Genomic DNA, 25,932 nt, shown 5'->3' on the forward strand with positions numbered 1-25,932 from the left:
CGCATAATGCTTTTTAAACATGAAGACTATATTTAGGGTTGTTTTTTCTATGTCTGAATAGTTATACTGCCTCTCTAGTAGCCGGGAGAGGGTAGTGTGTCATCATTTGAAAATCCTCAATGTACAACATGGCTTTGGCTGAATTATAACTGGGAACCAGAATATTACTGCAAAACAGTATCCCTATATTCCATGTACATCATACCCGGCAACTTTACACTGTGTCAGTGGGGGTCTAGAACCCATCTCGTTCCACACTTTCAACAACATGATGTCTTCTTCATCTTACTCTTCCTGCCGCAAGATTATTTTATTCAGCTTAGAAGAGCCTCTAAACAGAGTAGGTAAATTAATGATGTATCCAAACTCTTCAGTTTCAAAGTCAGTTCAAAGGTAAATAAAATCATCAGATTAAATAACAACGGTAATAATAATAATAATAATAATAATAATAATAATAATAATAATAATAACAATCCATCCATCCATCCAATCCTATGCCACCCCATTAGAAGCATAGGAACCAGAGGCTAGGCAAGTTGGCCCTGACATTTGAGATGAGAGTGACCAGTCTCACTCATTCCTAAGTGGCATTACGTGAGCAATAAACCCCAACCACCCCTTGAATATGAACCTACACAGGCTCAATCCAATTGGAGCGCCTTAATTACCCATCATAATAATAAAAATCATCATCATCATCATCACCATCAATATAGAAGCTGGGATATCAAGTAGTAAGGGATGCCTTCTACAGCGAGATGAAGAGAGTGGTGGCTGAACAGGGAGCTGTAGAAAGAGGCGTTAATGAACAGTACAGAGCGCTCAAGAACAACCTCATGAGAGTTACTGATGTAATATGCGGCTGGACAAGAGGCCAACCAAGACATAAAGTAACTTGGTGGTGGGATGAGGGTGTAAAAGCTGCAGTTAAAGAGAAAAGAGGGCTTTTCCAGGAATGGAAGAAGGGTGGTAACAAGGAATACTTGGCTGCCAAGTGTAGGGCTAGAAGAGAGGTATACAGGGTGAAGTCTGAGTCACAGAGACTTTTACTTGATAACCTAAATCATGGGGAAAGGAAAAACATAATATTTAATGTGGCAAATCAGATAAAGAGGGATAAACGGGATATGATAGGTGAGCAGTGTATGAAGAATGATGAAGGAAGGGTGGTGGCAAACAGTGGGGATATTAAAGATGCATGGAGAGAGCATTATAGCCAGTTGTTGAATGAGGAGTCTGACTGGGACAGGGAAGGTTTGGCACCAGCAGATCCAGTGTTTGGCCTTTGGCCTTTGATTGATGCTGCAACTGTGAGTGAGGCAATAGGCAGGATGCAGGTGGGGAAGGCAGCAGGTGTGTCTGGGTTGACTGCTGAAATGTTGAAGGCCTCAGGAGATACAGGGGTGAGGTTAGTCACTGACCTGATATGATTATATATGAGTGTGTTGTCCCAGATGATTGATTGAAGAGTGTAACACTATAAATGTATATAAAGGGAAGGGTGATGCCCTGGAGAGAGGATTTTATAAAGGCATAAAGCTTTTAGATCAGATGATGAAGGTAATGGAGAGAGTTCTAGAAGGTGTGATTAGAGAAAGAGTGAATATTGATGAGATGCAGTTTGGGTTTATGCCAGGCAGGGGGACCACTGATGCCATTTTTTTTTTTTTTTTTTTTTTTTTTTTTTGAAGAAGAAGAAGGAACCAAAGGCAACAAGCCCGCAAGACTGTTCCTTCCAAGAGAAAAACAAAATACAAGAGAGAGCCAAATTCAAGATCCATTCATTTTGAGATGCCTGGACACACTGCATTTGAAAGACTGGAGATCATAGGAAGCAGGAAATACAGACAGAGGGAGACAGTTCCAGAGTTGACTTGTTGCATAAATGAAGGACTGGGAGTAGCGGTTAACTCTTGCATTAGAGAATTGGACAGAAAAGGGGTGAGAGTTTGCTGCTAGAAGGGTGCTATGCGCCTGTCGTAGAGGTGGAGGAATGCATGCAGACAGTTCAGAGGAACAGTGACCATTGAAGAAGCGATAGAAAAGAGATAAAGATGGAACAGTGCGGAGAAGAGACAGAGGTTGAAGGGAGTCAGTAAGAGGAGGAGAGTTAATGAGACAAAAAGCCTTTGACTCCACCCTATTGAGAAGAGCTGTATGAGGGGAGCCTCCCCACACATGAGAGTTGTACTCCACGCAGGGGCGGATAAAACTGATTTGGTGTTGATTGCTGAGAATGAAAGGGAGGCAAAGGAAAGATTTAGGAAGTGGAGAGATGGTTTGGGGCACAATGGCTTAAGGGTAAATGCAGATAAAGCAAAAGTGATGATATCTAGGGTTGGTGGCAATACTGTCAAAGACGATGAAGAGCGGCCACGTGCAGTTTGCCACAAGAGCGTAGGAAGTAATTCCAAATTGTGCAGTGTTTGTGATATACGGGTGCACAAAAAATGTAGTAGTATCAGAGGTAGACTGCGAGATAATGCCGATTTTATGTGTGCGACGTGTCGGGGAGAGAAGGTGGAGCTTGTCAGGCGTGAAAGGAATGAACTTGCTGGTGAGTCTCTTGAGTGTGTGGAAGAGTTTTGTTATTTGGGAGACATGTTATGTGCTGGAGGTGGGGCTGGAGCTAGCTCTGTGGCTAGGGTGAGAAGTGGTTGGAAGAAGTTCAGGGAGCTGTTGCCTCTCCTGACGCTGAGAGGACTCTCCCTACATGCTAAGGGGTCTTTGTATGCAGCATGTGTTAGGAGTGTGATGCTGTATGGTAGTGAGACCTGGGCAGTCAAAGAAGATATACGCAGGCTCAAACGTACAGAAATCTCAATGATTAGGTGGATGTGCAGTGCGTCCCTGCATGCAAGGCCTGGGGGAGCTGGGTTTACGATGGAAGAGTTGAGAGGTAGGATGGGACTGGAGTGTATTGGTGTTGTGATGAGGAGAGGTAGATTGTGATGGTTTGGGCATGTGGCGAGGATGGGGGATGATAACTGGGTGCAGAAGGTGAGAAGTGTTAATATCGGGGGTGGGGCTGTGAGGGGCAGATCGAGAAAGATGTGGGATAAGGTCATTAAGTGTGACCTCAGGGTTAACCCTTTAAATGCAGAGCGTCGCAAAAGCGACGATCGCCAAAAGGGACATAACGGCGGATCGTAGCGTTTGCGATTCGAATTAATTTTGAATAAACACGGGCAAGGATGTTCCAGCTGGTATTGTCTATCAGTACCGCCACCCTTTAGCTACAATTAGCATACTTGACCTTTGTACTACTGACCTCCGTTGTTGCCAAGTATCGCGTTTTTCCCCTCTCCCCCCCCCCCACCACGTCCCGGCCAGCCTGGCTGTGATATATGGCAGCGCTCTGACTGCTCAGAACTGTAAATCTGCGCTCTCCTCTCATAAGCAGTTTATGCTAAGAGGAAACGCTTGTTTCCCCAGTTGTCACACTAGCTTTTTTTCGCGCGGTTTTCCCCTGTTTAGTGTCAGTTTACCGCAGGCTTTCAAAGTGACATTATGGCGAGTTCTAGCTCTTCCGAGTCAGTGCGAGCGGCCGACAGGAAAGAGAATAAAGTAACGGGCGTAAGGCAGAATAAAAGCGCGCCACGGTGGTCTTTTGGGAAGTACTATGATTGAAAATAATGTAGTATATGTGTTTTTAGCTGTGAAAATGGAAATGTTTGTTGAGTGATGGGAAGACCGCCGCCGCGCTGCATGTCGGCCGTACACTCCGTTGATTTTAGCCTTATTTTCAGTGCTTATTGTACAAATACGGATTCCAAACTACCTGTACGTTGTAGTATAAAGTTTACTGTGACAGAATGAGGCTGTGGTAGAGGGGAAACCGGGATGCTGGAGGTGTGAAAGTGAAGATTTTGTTACCCAACTTTGCAAGTCTCCACAAGTCCTTGGGTAGTCCACGAAGGCTCAATACCTATCTCTGGAGAAAGCTGAATGTAAGTACTATCTGCCATACCAACTATAATGTTCTAGGGTTAATCTCTGATTTTTGGCTACTACTTTCCTACAGGTACTGAGACCGCGATCCAACCCCGCCACCTGGGGGGTGGTCAGCTGTCCATGGCCGCGTTTTAGGGGTTAAGGGACTGAACTGGGAGGCTGCCATAGATCATGCAGCATGGAAAGCCGCCATTAGGTGACCAAGGCCGATGCATGCAAGCATGTTGGAGCTTTCAAAAACGAACAACAAACGAATCATCATCATCATCATCATTATCCGGACCTCCTTTCCCACCTTAGGGCAGGGTGAGGAGTAGCAATGTCCAGACAGCCCAAATTTGCCCAATCCAATGGGCCATGCTACCATTCACTCACCACTCAAGCCCTCGGAATCCTGGCTCTATCTGATATGCCAAAAACTTTCACCACATTCTGTAGCTTCACATGCACGTATCCAACAGCCAATCTGGTTGCCGTCATGTTAAAAAGAGGTGCCAAATCCCTGACCATGCACTTTTCCGCACAATATTCATTCAGCAGGCTCGATCTCTTGTCAGTCCCCTAGACTCACCGACTTACAAACCTCTCTTCCTCACACACTTATCCGCCATATCCTTCCACCTTCACCTTGGCCTATCTCACCTCCTCCCTCCTTCAAATTCACTCAGATATAACTTTTTCACCACTCTATTGTTATCCATTCTCTCCACATGACCATACCATCTCAGTACACTCTCTTCGATTCTGATGTCCACAAATCACATTATTTCATATCCTATCCACTCTCTGTACTCCACATACATTCCTCAGCAGTCCCATCTCCACTGCTCTCAATCTTGACCTCATTTTCATGCCATACCATAGTCTCACATCAATATGTTAAAGCTGGCACTAACACTCCTTCATGCAAGCAGCTGACTCAGTTTCTTATCAAGGCCTTCATTGCACCAGCTACTTACCTTCTGTGTATCACTCTACTATCCACTTCTTTTGCACATTTTCCTCTTTTTTCTGTCACTGTACCCATGTATTTGAACTCTCTCACCAATTCCAGTCTCTCTCCATTCACTGTAACATCACAGTGGGAGTCACCTTCTCTCTCAATGACCATCACTTTACTCTTTTCTACACATACTCTCAATGCACAATGCTCACAGACATCAGCAAAACTCTGCACTAGTCTACCAAGTTCTTGTCTGGTATTTGCAAGCAGTACTGCATCATCAGGATACAACAAATTGGAGATATTCCATCCATCACCATTCATTACCAACATCATCCCCCTCTCCATTACTCATATTTTTACTTCTCTCATCACCCCATCCATATGTATATACTGAACAACTATAGGGACATCACACAACCTTGACACACTCCCACAATAATCGGGAACCATTCACATACATGCCCATTAACCCTTTGTTTACCGAAATGCATTTGACAGTACATGTGTCCTTCAATTCTTAAAGCCACTCAGGTACCAAGAAAATTTTGAAAGTACACATGTACTTCCAAACATCATGGTTGTCTGCACGGCTTTGCTGCCTCGGTATGGTTCTTATAATCCTTCCACGTGGTTTTCAGCTGCAGAAAAAGCTGGACTATATGGTTACACTCCTTTTTTCTCGACCAATGATAACATTATTATGTCATACATACGTCACAAAACCTCATTAGTTTCGACCAATTGTAAACTGCATATATGACGTAATTTCTCAAGCACCAATCAGATTATCAGCCTCCCCACCACCCACGCCTCCCCTGCATGTCTGTAACTATTTTTCAAGTAAATCTGTGAATGATGACTTAGTGTGCCTGCAGCCTTGGAGGGAGTGTGTACTCTACGCTAAACCCCGCTACAGTCCCCCCGTTATACGAAAACGTGTCTTCAAGTGATGAGGAGGAGGATTTTACCCTCCATTTAGACTGATCTGGATGAATCTGATGATGAGTGGTTGTCTGAGGAATGTGACGATGATCCATTGTATGAGCCGGAAGAGAGTGAGAGCGGGAACACAGACGACAGTGAACGTTGTCACCCACACACATTCCTCTCATCTTTCTCTTACTATCCCATCTTTTTCTCTTCCGTTATTTTTCTTTACTTTTATACTTCCTACACCCATATTCCTTTCCTTTTACATCAGTTTTTCCCTCTTCCTTCATTTTTTCTTCACTTCTTTCATTCTTCTTTATCGCGTATGGCCTTGCCTTGCCTGGCTACGTCTGCCTTGGAGTGCTCATGCATATAGGTCACCTTCTCACCCACAAAAAAAAAAAAAATTATGTACTGAAAGAAATCAACATAAATTACAAGGTAAATAAATACACGTATAAACTGTGCATATTACTGTTTTCAAGCCTAAATATTTCTTGGTTACTTATATATGTATATTTTAACAAAACTTATGAAAAAAAATATGTACTGTAATATTTTTATTTGGGGGACACAATCTTTTGGAGTTTATCTGATCACTGATGTTAAAAAAAAAAAAAATAAAAAAAAAAAATAAAAAAAAAAATAACGCAAAGTTATTAGCTCGGACGCTTTACATTGAGTGACAAATCAAATGGTTTCCTGTAAGCCACGAAACCATTTACAACGCTGGGTGGTAACCATTCAACCAAACCAAACGTGCTCCCTACATGTCAACAAGTGGGTTGGTGGAGGGTTAGTGCCCCTCCCCGTAAAACAAATAACTCAAAGTCAAATGGCCACCCCTTGCGGGATTATGGCATCTGGCAATAAACAGATAAATAGATAGTGATGATGCATTACCCCCCAATCCCCGACGCACCAAAAATGTTGCGTGACAACTCGGTGGGGGGGGGGAGGAGGCTGCCGACGCAGGACATGGTGCTCGGTAAAGAAAGGGTTAACCTTTACACATGCTTCACTAACATCATAAAAACTCTTGACGGCACCTAGCAGTTAACCATCTACACCGTACATGCGCAAAACCTTCCACAATCCTTCTCTGTCTACTTTGTTGTATACTTTTTCCAGATCCACAAATGCCATAAACACCTTATGGTCCTTCTCACAAGCCTTCTCCACCATCTGTCTCACTGCAAATATTTGATCCACACATCCTCTGCCATTCCTAAAGTCACCCTGTTCATCACTCACTAGGACTTCTGATATCTCTCTTACTTTCTCTATAATAATTCTTTTATATACCTTCCCTATCACAGTCAATAAACTTATGCCACGATAATTCTTGCACTCACTTCGCTCACCTTTATTCATTCATTCATTCATTCATAATCCAATCCTGTGTTGTCCCACGAGGAGAGTAGGAGCCCCGGACTAAGCAAGTTTGTCCTGACATTTATGATGAGAGTGACCAGCCTCAATCATCCCTGAGTGGCATTACGTGAGCAATGAACCCCAACCACCCCTTGGATATAAACCTGCACAGGCTTAATCAGACTGGAGTGCCTTGATTACCCACTAAACCACCAAGCACAATAATTTGATGTATGGTTACCACCCGGCGTAGTAAATGGTTTCCTGGTGTCTAGGAAACCATTTGCCTTGTCATTTAGTGTATTAATACTAATACTAATACTAATAATAATAATAATAATAACAATAATCATCATCATCATCTGGACCTCCTTTCCCACTCTAGGGCAGGAGGAGGAGTGGCAACATCCAGACAGTCCATATTTACCCAATTCAATGGGCCACGCTTCCATACACTCATCATTCAAGCCCTTGAAATCCTGGCTCCAACTGATAGGCCGGAAAATTTTCCCCACGTTCTGTAGCTTCACATATACCTATCTGATAAAGTCAATCCAAATGCTGTCGTGTTAAAAAGGGGTGCCAAATCCCTGGTAATGCACTTCTCCACACAAAATTCATCCAGCTAGCTCAATCTCTTGTCAGTCCCTTAGCCTTACCAACTTCCATAACTTTCTTCCTCACACACTCATCCACCATATTCCTCCACCTTCTTGGCCTATCTCGCCTCCTCCCTCCTTCAAATTCACTCAGATATACCTTTTTCACCACTCTATTATCATTCATTCTCTCCACGTGACCATACTAGCTCAATGCACTCTCTTTGATTCTGATGTCCACAGACTTCCTCACTCCGCATCTTTCATGAATCACGTTATTTCATATCCTATTCACTCTCTGTACTCCACACACACTCCTCAGCAGTCCCATCTCCACTGCTCTTAATCTTGATTTTTCATTTTCATGCCAAACCACAGTCTGCTGTGATTTAATGATTTTAGATGGTGGTAGGTGTGGGTGCCCATCATCCACCCACTTAGTGTAGTGGTTCTCTATCTTAGGGTAGCTCTACATTGAGTGGTAAGCCAAATGAATCCCATTCATGTCCGACCTTACACATTTTAAACCCTCCCACTCCTCCACTTCACACCCTTTCAACACAGTTTAACACAATGCCATCATGGCATATCTCACACTCTTGAACACAATCAGTACTTCAATCCCCTTTCCCTCTTCATTCACAACTCTCACATTCCACAAGGCCATGTGAATTTGCCCATTTGGCTGGGGCCCTAGGCAAGCACTGGGCCTTTGAAGTCCTCTGAAACGTCTGCCATGATTTAGTGAGTTTAGATGGTGGTAGGTGTGGGCGCCCATCATCCACCCACATAGTGTAGTGGTTCTCTATCTTAGGGTAGCTCTACATTGAGTGGTAAGCCAAATGAATTCCTGTAAATCAGGAAATCATTTACAATTCTAGGTGGTAACCTTATAACAACCAACACATGTTCCCTACGTGACAGCAAGTGGGTTGGAAGAGGGTTAGTGCCTCTTCCCGGAAAACAACTAACTACAATTACGAACGAGAAGCCTAAGACCAGGCCTGACCAACAGGCAATGACTAAAGGCTAAACAAAGGATGTGGTATGGATTGCGACATGGAATGTAAGGGGTGCGAATGATGAGGTAAGAGAGAGAGATTATCCAGGTGATTGAGGATGCAAAAGTGGATGTATGTGGGATAACTGAGACAAAATGGAGAGGTGAGACTAAGAGAATTGGAGTATGGATGGGGTATATGTGTGGGAGTAGGTGGGAATGAAAGGGCCAAAGAAGGAGTTTGTATTGTTGCATGCAAGAGATGGAAGGAGAATATAAGAGAGTATCGATCCGTCGGCTCAAGGATTATGTGGGTAAAACTGAAAGTTGGACAACAAATGTGGGCGACTGTGTGTGTATGTGGCAATCCAAGATTGTGCAAGTACATCAAAAGAAGAGTTCTGGACAAATGTGGAAGCTGTGCATGGAAAAGTTTGAAAGGAATGAGAGTGTTTTTGATTGGAGATAAGAATGGAAAAGTAAGGAATGTGAAGGTGGATGTTGTAGTTGGTGAGTGGGGTGTGACTCCCTGCACAAATATCCACTAGATGCTCTTGTGGACATTTGTGCAGGGAGGGGGTTGGTGATAGCTAATACCCTCTTTAGACACAAAATAACCCACAGGTATACATGGTGAGTGATGAGAAGGGAGGGTGGTGAACTGAATGAACACAAGGCAATGACTGATTTTGCATGTGTGGGCAAAGGAAGGAGTATGTATAGTTGTGAGTAAAAGATGGAAGAGGAGCATAAGACAGTATGGATCAGTTGGATCAAGGATTGTGTGGGTAAAGTTGAAAGTTGGAATACAAATGTGGGCAATTGTGTGTGTGTATGCGCCAACGCAAGATCGTGCTAGAAAAGTGAGAGAAGAGTTCTGGACAAATGTAGAAGTGTGCATGGAAAAGTTTGGAAGGAATGATAGAGTGTTTTTGATTGGTGATATGAATGGTAAAGTTGGGAATGTGAAGGTGGATGGAACAGTTGGTGAGTGGGGTGTGCCTGCTGAGATAGATGAGAATGGGAGTGCGTTAGTGGACATTTGTGCTGGGAGGGGGTTGGTGATAGCCAATACCCTCTTCAGGCATAAAATGATCCACAGGTATACATGGCGAGTGATGAGAAGGGTGGGTGGTGAATTGAGTGAAAGGAAGGCAATGATTGATTATGTGTGTGTGGATGAAAGGATGCGAAGATGTATATTGGATGCAAGAGTTTATAGAGGTTGGGGGAGTGGACTTTCTGACCACTACTTGGTGGTGGCCAGAGTTAAAGTTCAAGTAAGATGGAGGAATAGAAGAAGGGAAGGACGAGAGGAAGGAGTAGTTGCAAGGAGAGTGGAAAGGTTACAAGAGGATGAGAAAAAGGCAGAGTATAAGAGAGAAGTGGAGGAACAATTGGGCAAATATGAGTTGGAGCAGATGGGGGACGTGGAGGGTGTGTGTAGAATATTTACAGAAGAAATATGTGCAGCATGTGATGTGGTGTGTGGAAGGAAGAGAAGACGGCGGGGGGTGCAAGGAACAGCGTGGTGGACTGAAGAGGTGAAACAGGCTGTGGCACAAAAGAAGAAAGCATACAATGAATGGATGAGATATAGGGGCGTGGAAGAAGTTGAGAGGCGGAAGAGAGAGTTATATGTAGAAAGAAAGAGAGAGGTGAAAAGATTAGTAAGAGAGAGTAAGAAGAGAGTGGATGAGGAATTTGGAAGGAATTTGAGTGTAAAGTGGAGGGACTGTAAGAAAATGTTCTGGAAAGAGGTGAAAAGAGTAAGACAGGGTGGAAGTGAAGTTAGCAGGGGAGTGAAAGATAAAAATGGTAGATTACTAGTGGAGAAGGGAGAAAAAGTGAGTAGATGGAGAGAACACTTTAAGGAATTGTTGAACGTGGAGGATGGAAGTAATGCGAGTATAAGTGGCTGGGGAATGGCTGGAAGAAGGAGGGAGGTGAGAAGACAGGAAGAAATCAGTAGGATAGAAGTTGTGGAAGCAATGAAGAAAGTTAAATCAGGGAAAGCCCCAGGAATTGATGGAGTGTGTGGTGAAATGCTGAAGCATGGGGGAGAGATAGTAGTAGAATGGATGTGGAAGATGTGCAGATTGGCCTGGGAGGAAGGTAGAGTCCCGGAGGATTGGAAGTCAGGTATAATTATTCCCTTGTACAAAGGAAAAGGGGAAAAAGAAGTGTGTGGTAATCATAGGGGCATTTGTCTTCTTAGTATAATAGGAAAAGTATATGGTAGGATACTTATTGACAGAGTTAGAGAAAGAACAGAGAAATTAGTTGGAGAAGAACAGGGAGGCTTTAGGAAGGGAAGAGGTTGTGTAGATCAGATATTCATTCTCAGATCTTTAGTGGAAAAGTTTCTAGAGAAGGGAAAGAAGTTGTATGCGGCTTTCATGGATTTGGAGAAAGCATATGACAGGGTGGATAGACTAGGATTGTGGAAAGTGTTAAGAATATATGGAATAGATGGGACGTTGTTGAATGCTGTGAAGAGTATGTACGATGGTGCGAAGGCTACAGTGCGTGTGGATGGTGAACTAAGTGAATTTTTCTCTTTGAAAGTTGGGTTGAAACAGGGATGTGTCATGTCTCCATGGTTGTTCAATCTGTACATGGATGGGGTAATAAAAGAGGTACAAGGTAGGGTAGTGGATGTTGGAGTGGCCCTGGTGAGAGAGGATAGTGTTTGGAAACTCCCTGTACTGTTGTTTGCAGATGATACCGTGTGTGAAGACGAAGGGGAGCTGCAAGGCTTGGTGGATGAGTTTGAGAGAGTGTGTAAGAAACGGAATCTAAAGGTGAATGTAGGGAAGAGTAAAGTGATGGTCTTTGAGAGAGGTGAAGTCAGTGAATGTACAGCGAGGTTGGATGGTGAGGAATTGGAAAATGTGAGTACATTTAAGTACTTGGGTAGTGTGATGAGTAAGGATGGAGGTTTGGAGGGTGAAGTGCTTGAAAGGGTACAGCAGGGAAGAAAGGTTGCTGGTTCTTTGAAAGCAGTGATAAGAAACAGGGAAGTGAGCATGGAAGTGAAAAAGTTACTACATGACAGTATTGTGATACCAACTCTAACGTACGGAAGTGAAGCTTAGACGTTGTTGGAAGGACACAAGTCAAGAGTGAGAGCAGTGGAAATGAGTTATTTAAGAGGAGCCTGTGGAGTCACATGGAGAGACAGGCTGACGAATGAGGATATAAAGGAGCGTTGTGGTGTGGATGTGGATGTGATAGGAAGCGTTATGAGGAACACACTGAGGTGGTTTGGCCATGTGGAGAGGATGGAGGGTCAAAGACTGACGAAGAGAGTGTATGTGAGTGAGGTGGAGGGGGAAAGAGGGAGGGGGAGGCCGAGGATGAGACGGAGAGATGGGGTGGAGAGGTATATGAGAGAGGGGAGTGTGAGTTGGGAGCAGGGGAGTGAAATGGCGGGGGACAGGGCGACTTGGAGGCGATTTGTTTGTGGCCACCCCAAACGGGATTGAGGCGTCTGGCAATAGATAGATAGATAGATAGGATGATAGAATGAAAAGATGTGTAATGGATGCAAGAGTACACAGAGGTTGGGGGAGTGGACTTTCAGACCACCACTTGGTGTTGGCAAAAGTCAAGGTTGAAATGAAATGGAGGAGGAGGAAAAGGGAAGGACAGGAGGAAGCAGTCCATAAAAGGAGGGTAGGAATGTTGCAGAGGATGGAAAAAAGGCACAAAATAAGAGAGAAGTGGAGAAGCGATTAGGTAAATATGATCTGGAGCAAATGGGGGACGTGGAAGGTGTGTGCAAGATATTCACAGAAGAAATCTGGGCAGCATGTGAGGTGGTGTGTGGGGTGAAGAGAAGACAAAAGGGAGTGCAAGGAACAGCATGGTGGAATGAAGAGGTGAGACAGGCTGTGGCACAAAAGAAGAAAGCATCTGGTGAGTGGTTGAGTAACAGGGGCATGGAGGAAGGTGAGAGACAGAAGAGACAACTATATGAAGAGACGAAGAGAAAGGTGAAAAGATTAGTAAGAGAAAGTAAGAAGAGTGAAATAGGAATTTAGAAGGAATTTGAGTGTAATGTTGAGGGAATGTAAGAAAATGTTCTGGAAAGAGGTAAAGAGAGTTAGGGTAATAAAGAAGTTAAGTCAGGGAGTGAAAGATAAAATGGTATACTGCTAGTAGTGAGGAGAGAAAAAGTGAGCAAATGAAGAGAACAATTTATGGAATTGTTGAACACAGAGAATATAAGTCCATCATCTAATTCTATGTTTCCCCCTGAGGAGCATAAAAGCCCAGGGCTAGGCAAGTTGGTCCTGACATTTAAGATGAGAATGACCAGTATCACTCATCCCTAAGTGGCATTACATGAGCACTAAACCCCAACCACCCCTTGGATATAAACCTGCACTGCCTCAATCTGACTGGAGTGCTGTAATTACTCACTAAACCACCAGGCACCATAATTTGACTACAGTAGGCTCACACAGTTGCAAATGGATGGGCAGCCCATGACCTTGCGCACTGTGAAAGTGTGACTACATAATCTTATGGGAAAAGTAACATATGGGCGGGACCCCTCAAACCTTGATATTTTTTTTACCTTTGAAATATAATAATGGGAAAATTTTTTAAGACATACTCCAGATACAGCTAAAATAACAAAAATATGGTCAGTCACCTTAAAAACAGTAGACGACAGGCCTGATGGACTTAAACAGAAGGGGTTCCAAGGCCCAGCAACACACTTAGAGTGCCCGCGCCACTCCGGCCGCACCACGCATGTTTAACCCCTAAAACGCGGCTGTGTACAGTCAATCCCCCCCGAGTGGCAGGGTTGTATCGCGGTCTGAGTACCTGTAGGAAAATATTCGCCAAAAATCAGAGATTAACCCTAGAACATTATACTTGGTATGGCAGATAGTACTTACATTCAGCTTTCTCCAGAGACAGGTGTTGAGCCTTCGTGGACTACCCAAGGACTTGTGGAGACTTGCAAAGTTGGGTAACCAAATCTTCACTTTCACACCTCCAGCAACCCGGTTTCCCCTCTACCACAGCCTCATTCTGTCACAGTAAACTTTATACTACAACGTAAAGGTAGTTAGGAATCCGTATTTGTACAATAAGCACTGAAAATAAGGCTAAAATCAACGAAGCGTACGGCCGACATGCACTGTGGGGGCGGTCTTCCCGTCACTCAACAAACATTTCCATTTTCACAGCTAAAAACATGTATATTACATTATTTTCAATCATATTACTTCCCAAAAGATCACCACGGCGCGCTTTTTATTCTGCCTTACGTCCGCCACTTTATTCTCGTTCCTGTCGGCCGCTTGCACTGACTGGGAAGAGCTAGAACTCGCCATAATCTCACTTTGAAAGCCTGCAGTAAACTGACACTAAACAGAGGCAAACCGTGAGAAAAAAAGGTAGTGTTACAACTGGGGAAACAAGCGTTTCCTAGTAGCATAAACTGCTTGTGAGAGGAGATCGCAGATTTACAGTTCTGAGCGCTCAGAGCGCTGCCATGTATCACAGCCAGGCTGGCCGGGCTGTGGTGGGAGGGGGACGGGGGGAAAACGCGATATTTGGCAACAACTGAGGTCAGTAGTACAAAGGTAAAGTATGCTAGTTGTAGCTAGAGGGTGGTGGTACTGATAGACAATACCAGCTGGAGCCTGCTTGCCCGCGGTTATTCAAAATTTACTCAAATCACAAACGCGACAATCCGCCGTCCTGTCCTTTGGGCCGACCGTCGCAAATGCGACGATCCACGTTTAAGGGGTTAATGGTTGCCAGTGTTGTTTTATTTCAAGCTTTGACAAAGAAATTTACAGCCTGTCAAATGTTATATTTCTTCCGGAATGCAGCAACAGTCACTATGGTGGGGGTTGCAGGTATGCCAGGTGAACCAGGTGAGTCAAGTGGGGCTGTGGAGGTGGGGGGGGGGAGGCGACTGGTGAGTAAGGTGGGGCTGTGGTGGTGGAGGGGACGCGGAGGGCGAGTCAGGGGAGATGGTGAGGGGAGGATCCTCCATTTCCTCCTTGCTACTGCTCACCATTTTTGCAATTCCCTTCATCTCTTCTTGTCTGTTTCATTCCTCATCTTGTTATGGACGTATTTGCAGTATAATAACTTGGCATTCATGAAATAACTGTTATTCAAGTGAATCCAAATGTTATTACAGAAACTGGGTATCCATTCTAACTTACCGTTACTGCCAAAAAAGTTATTGTCAAAGTCGTTATTGGAGAGATCTTACTGTAGACTCCTCTTGAGCACTTTCCTTATGAGCCTCTAAGTCAAGATGGGCACGTCATGTGGGGAGCCGGGTCGCGTAGTCAGGGAAAATAGCAGTTCTGGGCCACTCTTTGCCTCTCCCTCACTTATTGTGGGTTAAACTCACGCATTCAAAGTTTTATGGCTATGATTTTTGGTCACTCATGTACTATGCAATTCGCGCACGGTGATCATGTGTACTGTATATCGTCACCACCCAGCATAGTAAACGGTATCCTGATGTACAGGAAACCAATTGGCTTGTCACTCAGTGTAGAGTCACCCATAGGAAGAAGGAAGAGGAAAGAATGAAGGAAAGAAAGGCGGAAGAGGAAATGTAAAGTCCCCCATAGGCAGATGGAAGAGGAAAGAATGAAGGAAAGAAAGACAGAAGTGGAAGGAAGGAAGAGAGGAAACGGCAGACACCCAAAGTAGCACTACAGTGAGTGAGTAATATGAGTGTAAGTGGCTGGAGCATGGCTGGGAGGAGGAGGGAGGTGAGAAGAGAGGTAGGAATCAGTAAGAAGGAAGTTGTGGAAACAATGATGAAAGTCAAAATGGGGAAAGCCCCAGGAACTGATGGAGTGTGAGGTCAAATGTAGTAGAATAGATATGGAAGATGTGCAGACTGGCCTGGGAGGAAGGTAGAGTCTTCGAGGTTTGGAAGTCAGGTATAATTATTCCCCTATACAAAAGTAAGGAGCAAAAAGAAGTGTGTGGTAATCACAGGGGCATTTGTCATCTTAGTGTAATAGGAAAAGTATATGGTAGGATACTTATTGACCTAGTTAGTGAAATAACAGAGGAATTAATCAGATAAGAACAGAGAGGTTTTAGAAAGAGAAGAAGTTGTACAGATCAGATATTCACTCTTAAGTCTTTTGTGGAAAAGTTTCCAGAGAAGGGAAAGAAGTTGTATGCAGCCTTCATGGATTTGGAGACAGCATATGACAGGGTGCATAAACATGGAATGTGGAAAGTATTAAGGATATATGGAGTAAATGGAAAGTTGCTGAATGCCATGAAGAGTATATATGAGGGTGCTCAGGCTGCAGTGGGTGTGGATGGTGAACTGAGTGAATTTTTCTATTTGAATGTTGGATTAAAACAGGGATGTTTCATGTCCCCATGGTTGTTCAGTCCATATATGGATGGGGTAATAAAAGAGATACAAGGTAGGTTAGTGGATGCTGGAGAGAATGAGCAGTGTTTGGAAACTCCTTGTACTGTTGTTTGCAGATGATACTATACTGTTAATTGAAGATGAAGGGGAACTGCAAGGCTTGGTGAATGAGTTTAAGAGTGTGTGTAAGAAATAGAATCTAAAGGTGAATGTACAGAAGAGTAAAGTTAAGGTCTCTGAGAGATATGAGATCACTGGATGTACAGTACTGTTGGATGAGAAGGAAATGGAAAATGTGTGTTTAAGTACGGTACTTGGGTAGTGTGATGAGTAAGGATGGAAGTTTAGAGAGTGAAAAGCTTAAAAGGGTACAACAGGGAAGACAGGTTGCTGGTTCTTTGAAAGCAGTCATAAGGAAAGGGGATGTGAGCATGGAAGTAAAAAAGTCACTGCATGACATATATTGCGATACCTACTCTAACGTATGGAAGTGAAGCTTGGACCTTGTTAGAAGGACACAAGGTAAGAGTGACAGAAGTAGAAATGAGTTATCTGAGAGGAGCATGAGGAGTTACGTGCAGAGACAGACTGACAAATGAGGAAGTGAAGGAGTATTGTGGTGTGGATGTGGATGTGACAGAAAGAGTTAGGAGAACTACACTGAGGTGGTTTGGCCATGCAGAGAGGTTGGAGCGCAAGAGACTAGTGAGGAATGTGTAAGGGAGTGAGATGGAGGGTGGGAGAGGGTGGGGGAGGCTGAGGCTGAGAAGGAGTGATGGAGTGGCCATGTGGAGAGGAAGGAGAGCAAGACTAGTGAGGAATGTGTAAGGGAGTGAGGTGGAGGGGGGGAGAGGGTGGGGGAGGCTGAGGATAAGATGGAGGGATGGAGTGGAGAGGTATATGAGAGAGGAAGGTGTGGGCTGGGAGCAAGGCAGTGAAGTGGCATTGGACATGGTGACATGATGGCAATTTGTTTATGGCCACCCCTTATGGGATTGAGGTGTCTTGCAATAGGTAGACAGACAGATAGGGAAATCTGGGGACACTTAACCTGGCCAAAAACCTCGGTTATATGATTACCACCCAGCATAGTAAGTGGTTTCCTGAGTACAGGAAACCATTTGGCTTGTCTCTTAGTGTATAAACCATACGGCAACATTACACTGAATGAGTGGATGATGGACACCTCCACCTACCATATAATAAAACAATACCCCCCCCCCCAAATTAGTGAGGGTTACATTCCAAACCCCATAGCTAATTCTTGAAATTCATTCATTCTTGACACACTCCTGAAAATGACATTTACTGGTAATTGCATGGTCTATGAACCACTGATACTGCAATGCCTTACCTATTAATAAACGTTTCTTGTTAAATCTGTTTCCCCATTGTTTTTAGCTGTTTGGTTGTGACAACTAATTTGATTCATCAGCGTAATGGCGGAAGGGACTGTCCTAAGTGTTTAACTAAACCTGACCTAACCTAGTTTAACTGTACCTAATAATTTAACCAAACCTAACCTAACCTACAGTTGGGAAATTGGGATGCAAAATCCATCTTTGAGTACGTAGAGTAAGTTTCTTCCATTGCGTTGGAAACAAACAATCGCAGGTATGGCTTAACAGCTTAACCCCTCAAGAACAGTGGGTTCAGATTTTTGCGTGCACCTCTGGCTGGCCCCACAACAATTTTTTAAGAGTTCTAAATTAAATTTAATTTTTTTTAAGATGTGAAGAGAATCATCTGGCACACCTAGCAATGTGTTTTTTAGCTTCCGAAACCCATCTTGTGATTCGCTATGGTTCACAGAAGAATTCACAAAATTACGGTGCATGTGCCATATGGGCAAAACATCTAAGATTAAGTGACTAACTGACTGCTTGAGATGATACCATAGAGTCGTGTAAACATACCAGTGACCTTTGTTCCCTTCCCATAATTGTTCACAGTTTTTTATAGTTCGCACTACCCATAATTGTTCACAGTTTTTTATAGTTCGCACTAACTCGACATCACTGACACCAGTACTGTAAAGGGTTGTTCAATGCCAGGGGTTAATAAGGGGTTAAAGGAATACATTACCGTGTGCATCAATACTCTCTCTCACATATACACAAAAAAAACGAACAAAAGAGTGAGCGGTGAATGTACGTTTAACTTTTACCAGACAGGCCTTCCAATTCAGTTCATATTCCTCCAGTTCATTTTCTGAATTTTTCTGAGCACCTTTTTTTAGGAAGAAATAGCTAATTAGTGAAGTTGTTAATTATGAGTTTGGCAATTATGAGGTTCTACTGTAATAATAATGGCAATAATGATAATAATGGTAATGAAAAAGGCACACCTGGACTCAGAAAGTAATCAATTTTTACCTTTCTCCTCCTCTCTTCCATTTCCTTGTGCCTCTGGTAAATGTTCAGGAACTTTGTGATGGTGTTGGTTCTAATTTTGACTTTGTACATTTTCTTGACATACCTGAAACAAATGGTTGGAACAATTAGGATATGTGGATAAGGTTGTTAGCTACCATCCACTTAATGTAGTGCTGCATACTTCTTCCTTAGGTTACTCTAGGCTGAGTGACATGCCTAATGATTTCCTGTAACTCAGGAAACCATTTACTGCAAGCATTGGTAACCATATACAGTACCCAAATAACGTCATGTGGAGTCTGCCATGGTGCCCCTGTTAGCTGGACAGAGATGCAAATGTGGCATCCACCCAGGAATTACATCTCCACACACTTCCTCGCACCTCGCCATTGCAAGGTCCTATCTACTGCAAGGGAATGTTGGTTCATTGCATGGGCCAGTTCTGCAGGGGTGACTGCTTGCCATGGGTCTGACTGACCAGACACACTGGGGGCTGATCTACTACTAGTACTACTACATTTTTTTTTTTTTTTTCTCTCCAACATCTAATCCTGTGTTGCCCCATGCAGAGCATAGGAGCATGGGGCTAGGCAAGTTGGTCCTGACAATTAACCCACCAAGTGCCAGTACCGTTTTAAAACGATGCAACGAAAATCTGCAATCAACGCCAGTGCTATTATAAACTGGTTTAATATAAAAAATTCACTGTGACCACATTTTTCAAGATTTGTGGGTAAAAATTGGCAGACATGTATGGCAACTGCTCCTCTACCAAGCTCCAGGCAGTCAAGGCCATACACCCTCTCGCTCCCCCCCTCACGCTGCCTGTGTGCCTAAGCCAGTGCTGTACATAGTGAAGGCATGTTGTAAATATTTTCACAAAAGTGTAAGGACTATACATAGTGAAATCAAGTTGTAAATATTTTCCTGTAAGTGTAAGGACTGTACATAGTGAAGTCAAGTTGTAAATACTGCACCTTCTTGTAAGCACCAGGACTGTACATAATGAAGTCAGGCTGTACCTATCTTCAAGTAAGTGTAAGACAATGCATTCAAGTGAGATAGACACGCAAACTGTGACAGATGTTGAAGTACAGTACAATCCCAGTTAACCGGGTGGCTTGGAGAATTTACCTTCCCGGTTACAGATTTTTCCCGTATTTCTGATTTTCAAGTCAAATCTATACAAAGGCTATCACAGCAGTAAATACAGTTCAGGTACTCATCAGTCACATTAGGGGTTACACTAAGAGATTCCGCCTGAAAAACTGCCTTGTAAACACACACCATGGTCATAATGCACGTGTGTGCAATGTCTAGCAATTTGCAGTACTGCAAATTGCACCAGTCCATTGTTTACCGAATTACTGTATTCATTATATGTACTGTACTCATAAAAATTGAAAAATAAAATAAAGAAATAAAAGCTTGAACATTTATTAGCGAACTGATGATGTGTTAAGACTGCACTGTAGAATTATCACGACACCTGTGCCCCCACGTGAGTTTTGTTTACGTTTCTGACCCCGACTGTTCTTCTTCTTCCCCACCTGACTTCCATCACTCCACCTCTCACCCGCCACTCAGCTGTTTTGCAGAAAATAAAATAAATGATGTATGTATGAAATGCAGGCATATTATTTATTTATTTTTCTTCCAGCTTTCATTCCTATTAACATTTATATTCAGGCATTAGTGTTTTATAATGTTCGCCTTTTTCAAGTCTGTTGCATATGTCCTGCTTCTGTTTCAAGGTAAGCACGATACGCTTACGTTTAGTTTGCACTTTAGGCATTTTGGAGTGTACAAATTACCGTCTATCAGAGGAACACAATAGCAAGAGAGCTTGTTTACTGTCTGGTGGCAAAAAGCAGACTGGTGATTTTTGGAGGGTGTGGAGGATGACTGAATTCAAGTAGGGGAAAGAGGGGGAGAGGAGGGGTGGTTAAGAGGATCTGCTAGGGATTTACATTAGCTGGAAATGCCTTCACCTCGCTTTGTCTAACTTCACCCAGCCTCGCGTGACACGATCAAACGGCGGTTTGGCGGTCCATTCAAATTGGCGCACAGTTATAACTTACTGACATTTTTACCAGCCCTTGAATTTTCCCGTTTTTCTGAGTATTCCGTTTGTCTGGATACCGGATAGCTGGGATTGTACTGTAATAGGTAATCAGAAAAGTGTACTGAACATTGCTATACCCTCCCATCATAAATACCTGAGTATATCTTACATAAAAAAAAGGCTTCTCTCTCCTACGTGGTGAGCGTGAGAGAGCGGGAATACCCGTATACGATTATGCAGGACTCAATAAAACCCATTTCCAAGCTTCGGTGAGTATTTTCATGGTGAAAATCGTTGTTTTCACATCAAAATCTATCATTTTAGGGGGGGGGGGGAAGTAGAAAAATGGCCAGCACAGAGGTGACCCATAGGGCTAAAAATAGCTGGCATGTGGTGGGTTAAGATGAGAGTAACTAACCTCACTCATCCCTGAGTGGCATTATGTGAGCAATAAACCCCAACCTCCCCTTGGATAGAAACCTGCACAGGCTCAATCCAACTGGAGCATCTTAATTACCCACTATACCACCAGGCACAATAATTTGGTTACAGTATATGGTTACCACCCAGCATAGTAAATGGTTTCCTCCATTACAGGAAACTATTTGCCATGACACTCAGTGCAGACTGTAGAGACCACAAGGCAAAACTATATTGAGTGAGTGGATGAAGGACACCCCCATCTACCACAATACAATTTTTTTTAAACTATGAAACTGCTCATAAGAACACTTCATAATTAAGCATTCAAGATATGCAATGAACAGTCAAGGATGACAAATTCAACTCATGCATGCTATGTACAAGTTAGTCTTCAATTCATATGTACCACAGAGTATTCCTAACTTAACTTTATATATACCTGGACTGTATCTCTCATTCCTCACTTATGTGCTGTCTTCTTCCTATTTCTGCACCCCATACCACAAATTTATTACTGGGATTAAGATCAAAACAATACTTTACATACATAAAAAGTTTTCCATGACAATCCAGATGAGAGTTTATGAAAAATATCATTGAAACAAAGTGAAAAATCTGTTGTTGCTCACCGTTTAGTGTCCTCAATGCCATGCTGTTCTGCATAGGCTGCAATCTTGCATTTCTCTTTTACAGTTGAGTACCGGTGGTCATTTGTGGAACGTGTATCATTATTTTTGGCATAAACAGGATGGGTTTTATCTGACTTCTTCTTTGCGCTTCTTCGGTTCTCCTCCCAACCCTGGTACCATATGTGTGAAAGTATAGCAATTTAGTCTTTGGTGTCCCACAGAAATGAAGAAGTTGAATAATCTTTACAGTAAAGAACAGTATACTGTGTACTGCTTAATACAGTTACGAATATTGTAAAAATTTAGTTTTCATACAACTGAGTACAGTATTTATAATGGTAAAATATACACTTCAGAAAGGTCACAGAATGTGTCTAATGCTGTTGAATCTGATCATTAAAACCGTGGAGAGAATCTGAATGTTAGTTTACATGACAGAATATGCTGATGGGGAAGAAAACATTACTCATAATACTGTACTGATACCAGTACTATTTTACTAAGCAGGAAATCAGGAGAAGCTCCAAGGAAAGTAAGGATTCCATCTAGTTTCTGCAAACTCACAGAAAGCATTGGACAGTGTCTCACAGGTTTATACACTGGGCATAGAAATGCTGGAAATACAAGTAGTTAGTTCATGTGGTAATGAATACCAGAATGTATGACAGCTGAAGAACATACAAATTTATCTAAAGTGAAGGTAAGAAGCAAAGTACTCACAAAGGAAGTGCATGTACCTATAAATATTTAAGTTCACACTCAAGTATATTCATTTTGTTTCATTTCATTTATACAGGCTCCAACAAGGTTGCATGCATCAGCCTCGGTCACCTAATGGTGGATCCCCACACTGCTCGATCTCCGGCAGTCCCATCCAGCTTCTCATTCAAGGACACACTGCACATCCATCTCATCATTATCATTTCTGTTTGTGTGAGACTATGAATATGCTCTTCTTTTACTGTGCATATCTCACTACCATACAGCATTACACTCTTAGGATGCACTACACATCCACGAAACATTATCATTTCTGAGGATCTGAGCCTACAAATATCCTCTTCCTTTACTGCTCAGGTCTCACTGCCATACAGCATTACACTCTAACACATCCTGCACAGAAAGACCCATTCACATGGAGGGAGAACCCTCTCAATGTCAGGAGAGGCAACGGCTCCCTGAACTTCCTGCTGCACAGAAAGACCCATTCACATGGAGGGAGAACCCTCTCAATGTCAGGAGAGGCAACAGCTCCCTGAACTTCCTCCAACCACTACTTACCCTTGCTACAGAGCTAGCTCCAGCCTGACCTCCAGCATAAAACATGACCCCCAACAAGCAACACTACTCCACACAAGCAAGAGACTCTCCAGCAAAATCAGTCCTTTCATGCTTCACAATCTCTACATGCTCTCCCCAACACACTGCACGAATGAAATCACATAAAATCAGCATTATTTTGCAGCATAAGCATACCTCTATTACCAATACATCTCCTGTGCACCCACTTATCACAAACACCACACAAGATGGAGTCTCTTCCAACACCCTTGGGGAAAACTGGACATGGCCACACTCGCTCTGTTTTGACAACACCACCACCAGCCCTATATATCATCATTTTTGTTTTATCTGTGCTTACTCTCAAGCCCTTGTACCCCATTTCATCCCTCCACTTCTAGTATCTTTCCTCCGCCTCCCTCTCCATCACCACCACCACCCCTAGATATCATCACTTTTGTTTTATCCAAGCTTACTCTCAAATCCTGGTACCCCATTTCATCCCTCCACTTCCTATATCTTTCCTCTGCCTCCTTCTCCTTCACCACAGTCAACACCCAGTCATCAGCATACAACAGCTCCTATAAGAGACCATTCCTTGGGTCATATGAATGGGTTTCAAGCATCATGATAAACAATAAAGGGCTCAAGACTGACCCCTGATGGACACCAACATTCACGGAAAACTTATCATTGAAATCTCCGTTCACTCTTACCTGGGTGAAGGCACCCTTGTACACTACCATAACCATTTGAGCCAGCCACTCCTCAGTCCCATGCTTACTCAATCCCCACACCATCACCTCCATTGGAAGTGTCAACAGGCTTATTAAAAAAAGTGGGTGGGGGGGGGGTTACAGAGATTTGAGCAGCATAAAGAGCTTCCATTAGGTAACCAAAGCCAATTTATGCAAGCACACTGGAGCCTTTATACAATATGATATGAGAGTATCCAAATTAAAGATATTTTGATAAACCTATATAAAATATATGCTTGAAAAAAAATTCAGTTGCACTGTAAGCAATTCAATGAAGTACAATATACAGGCAAACCCTGATTTACAAGACCCGTTGATGTGATACCCTGGAATAATGATGGGGTAGAAATACCACCTTACCCCACCCATCATAGGTCTACACCCAGTTTTGCGATGGGTTTTGATTTTTTTAAAAATGATTTTTATGATATTTTTGACTTTAATTTTGTGTTTAGGTTGATTTATAAACTGTTTTTAGAGTTTGAATCATAGGTGGAGTGAACACTGTCATTTGGGGTATGGATTCTCACCCATCAGACAAGGTACAGCTGAGCAAGTAGAAAGTGCGAAAAAATATTGGGGTATATGGAGACATCTGGCTGTTCCCTGTAATAAGTCCATGTATTTTTATGAATGAATCACTCACAACCTAGAGCCTGTGTAAGGTGGACTATGATTGACTGAACTTTTGAGTGGTGGTGAAGCAAATATTCTCATCATATTATGCATAAATCAAGGTTAATAACTAATAAGTGGCACGAAACCATGTATAGAGCATACTACAGTATTTAATGATCGAACATGCAGTATAACAGAGTAATAAGCATGAGCAATCTGTAAAACGTAACTGGCAACACAGCACAGAAGAGGAGCATGTCAGCTGGTAGTTTCATTTATTCATAATATTCGAAGCAGTGGAAACGAGGTCTAGTGAATCAGATTAATAGATGTTGATTTCTAACGAAGAGAACCGGCAATGCTTTCTTTAACGAATGTAATAATGGTATTACATTTCATCAGTTTCAAAGGTTATTATGCTCTATGACACACGATATCTATTAATATGCACTGGCAGTAAATTAATCTATCTATTTATCTATCTACTGCCAGACGCCATAATCCCGTAAGGGGTGGTCATTTGACTCTGAGTTAGTTGTTTTACGGGGAGGGGCACTAACCCTCCACCAACCCACTTGTTGACACGTAGGGAGCACGTATGGTTTGGTTATATGGTTACCACCCAGCGTTGTAAATGGTTACTTGGCTTACTGGAAACCATTAGGCTTGTCACTAAATGTAAAGCCACCTGTAAAGGAAAGAAAAGCAATAAGAAGTGACAGGAATGATGGGAGAAATAGGAAGAGAGGAGGACAGGCACAGAAAAAGAATGATAAAGGCTAAGGAAGAAGTACTAAACTATATATTGTCTTACTACCTTTTATGTTTCACCAAATATATTATATTGAAATAAGAAGAGAGAAGACTGCACTAAGCCAGTAAGACCTTGTAGCACAAGGAGAAGGAAATAGAGAGGGACAGCAAGCACGAAAAAAAAAAAAAAAAAAAAAAAAAAAAAAAAGGGGTGGGTGGGGGGCAGTTGAAGAGCTGAAATGGATTGATTCGGGACCAAAGGGGTGCCAAAACCCTTTAAATATCGCCCACGTCACTGCAGACAATACCCCCTCACAGGGTTCATTCTCGATATAAATGCATTGCATGACAAACACTAAAATATAGTAAGATAATCAGCAACATTTATATATTATGAGATGGTTACCTTAAAATTCTTTCTAGCAGCTCCACTTAATTACTTTCACATCCATGAGGTGCAAAAGACATCATTCTGTAACATCAAACAGGGACTAGGTAACCAAATATTCAGTTTTAATTTGCAGCACCTAACCAACACCGATCCCTCCCCCACAGTGTTTGGAGGAGATGGTAGGAAAGAGACAACGATGAAGTCAGTGGAATGAAGAGGCTACCAAATGGGTAATTAGGGTCAATTAACACTGGCAGCCGTGGGGTTGTTCCTCATCTGAATACATAGTCATGTTGCTCGACGTTAAGCAGTCCCTGGATGTAGGCGAACTTGTTAAGCCCTGTCCACACTCTCGCCTATCGGGCAGTAACTGGCAGACTGTGCCCTCATGGGGCACAGTCTGACAGGCACGGCTGTGATGTTGTCCGAACTGCTGAGTAGCT

The 25,932-nt window shown here is 42.9% G+C and overlaps 1 protein-coding gene across 1 annotated transcript in view; it reads right to left on the reverse strand.

Moving 5' to 3' along the window:
- The window catches only part of LOC145415721 (uncharacterized), a 98,166-nt gene that overhangs the window by 12,503 nt on the left and 59,731 nt on the right, over positions 1 to 25,932 (reverse strand). Inside the window, exons 7-8 of the mRNA XM_080284946.1 lie at positions 21,689 to 21,858; positions 18,572 to 18,674 (exon numbers count right to left, since the gene is read on the reverse strand). Coding sequence (XP_080141072.1) covers positions 18,572 to 18,674; positions 21,689 to 21,858 — 273 coding nt within the window. The remainder of the gene's footprint in view (positions 1 to 18,571; positions 18,675 to 21,688; positions 21,859 to 25,932) is intronic.

Source organism: Coenobita brevimanus, chromosome 103 (genome assembly GCF_032717465.1).
Source record: "Coenobita brevimanus isolate Jiangsu-jjx chromosome 103, ASM3271746v2, whole genome shotgun sequence".
In the NCBI taxonomy this organism is placed as follows: domain Eukaryota; kingdom Metazoa; phylum Arthropoda; class Malacostraca; order Decapoda; family Coenobitidae; genus Coenobita; species Coenobita brevimanus.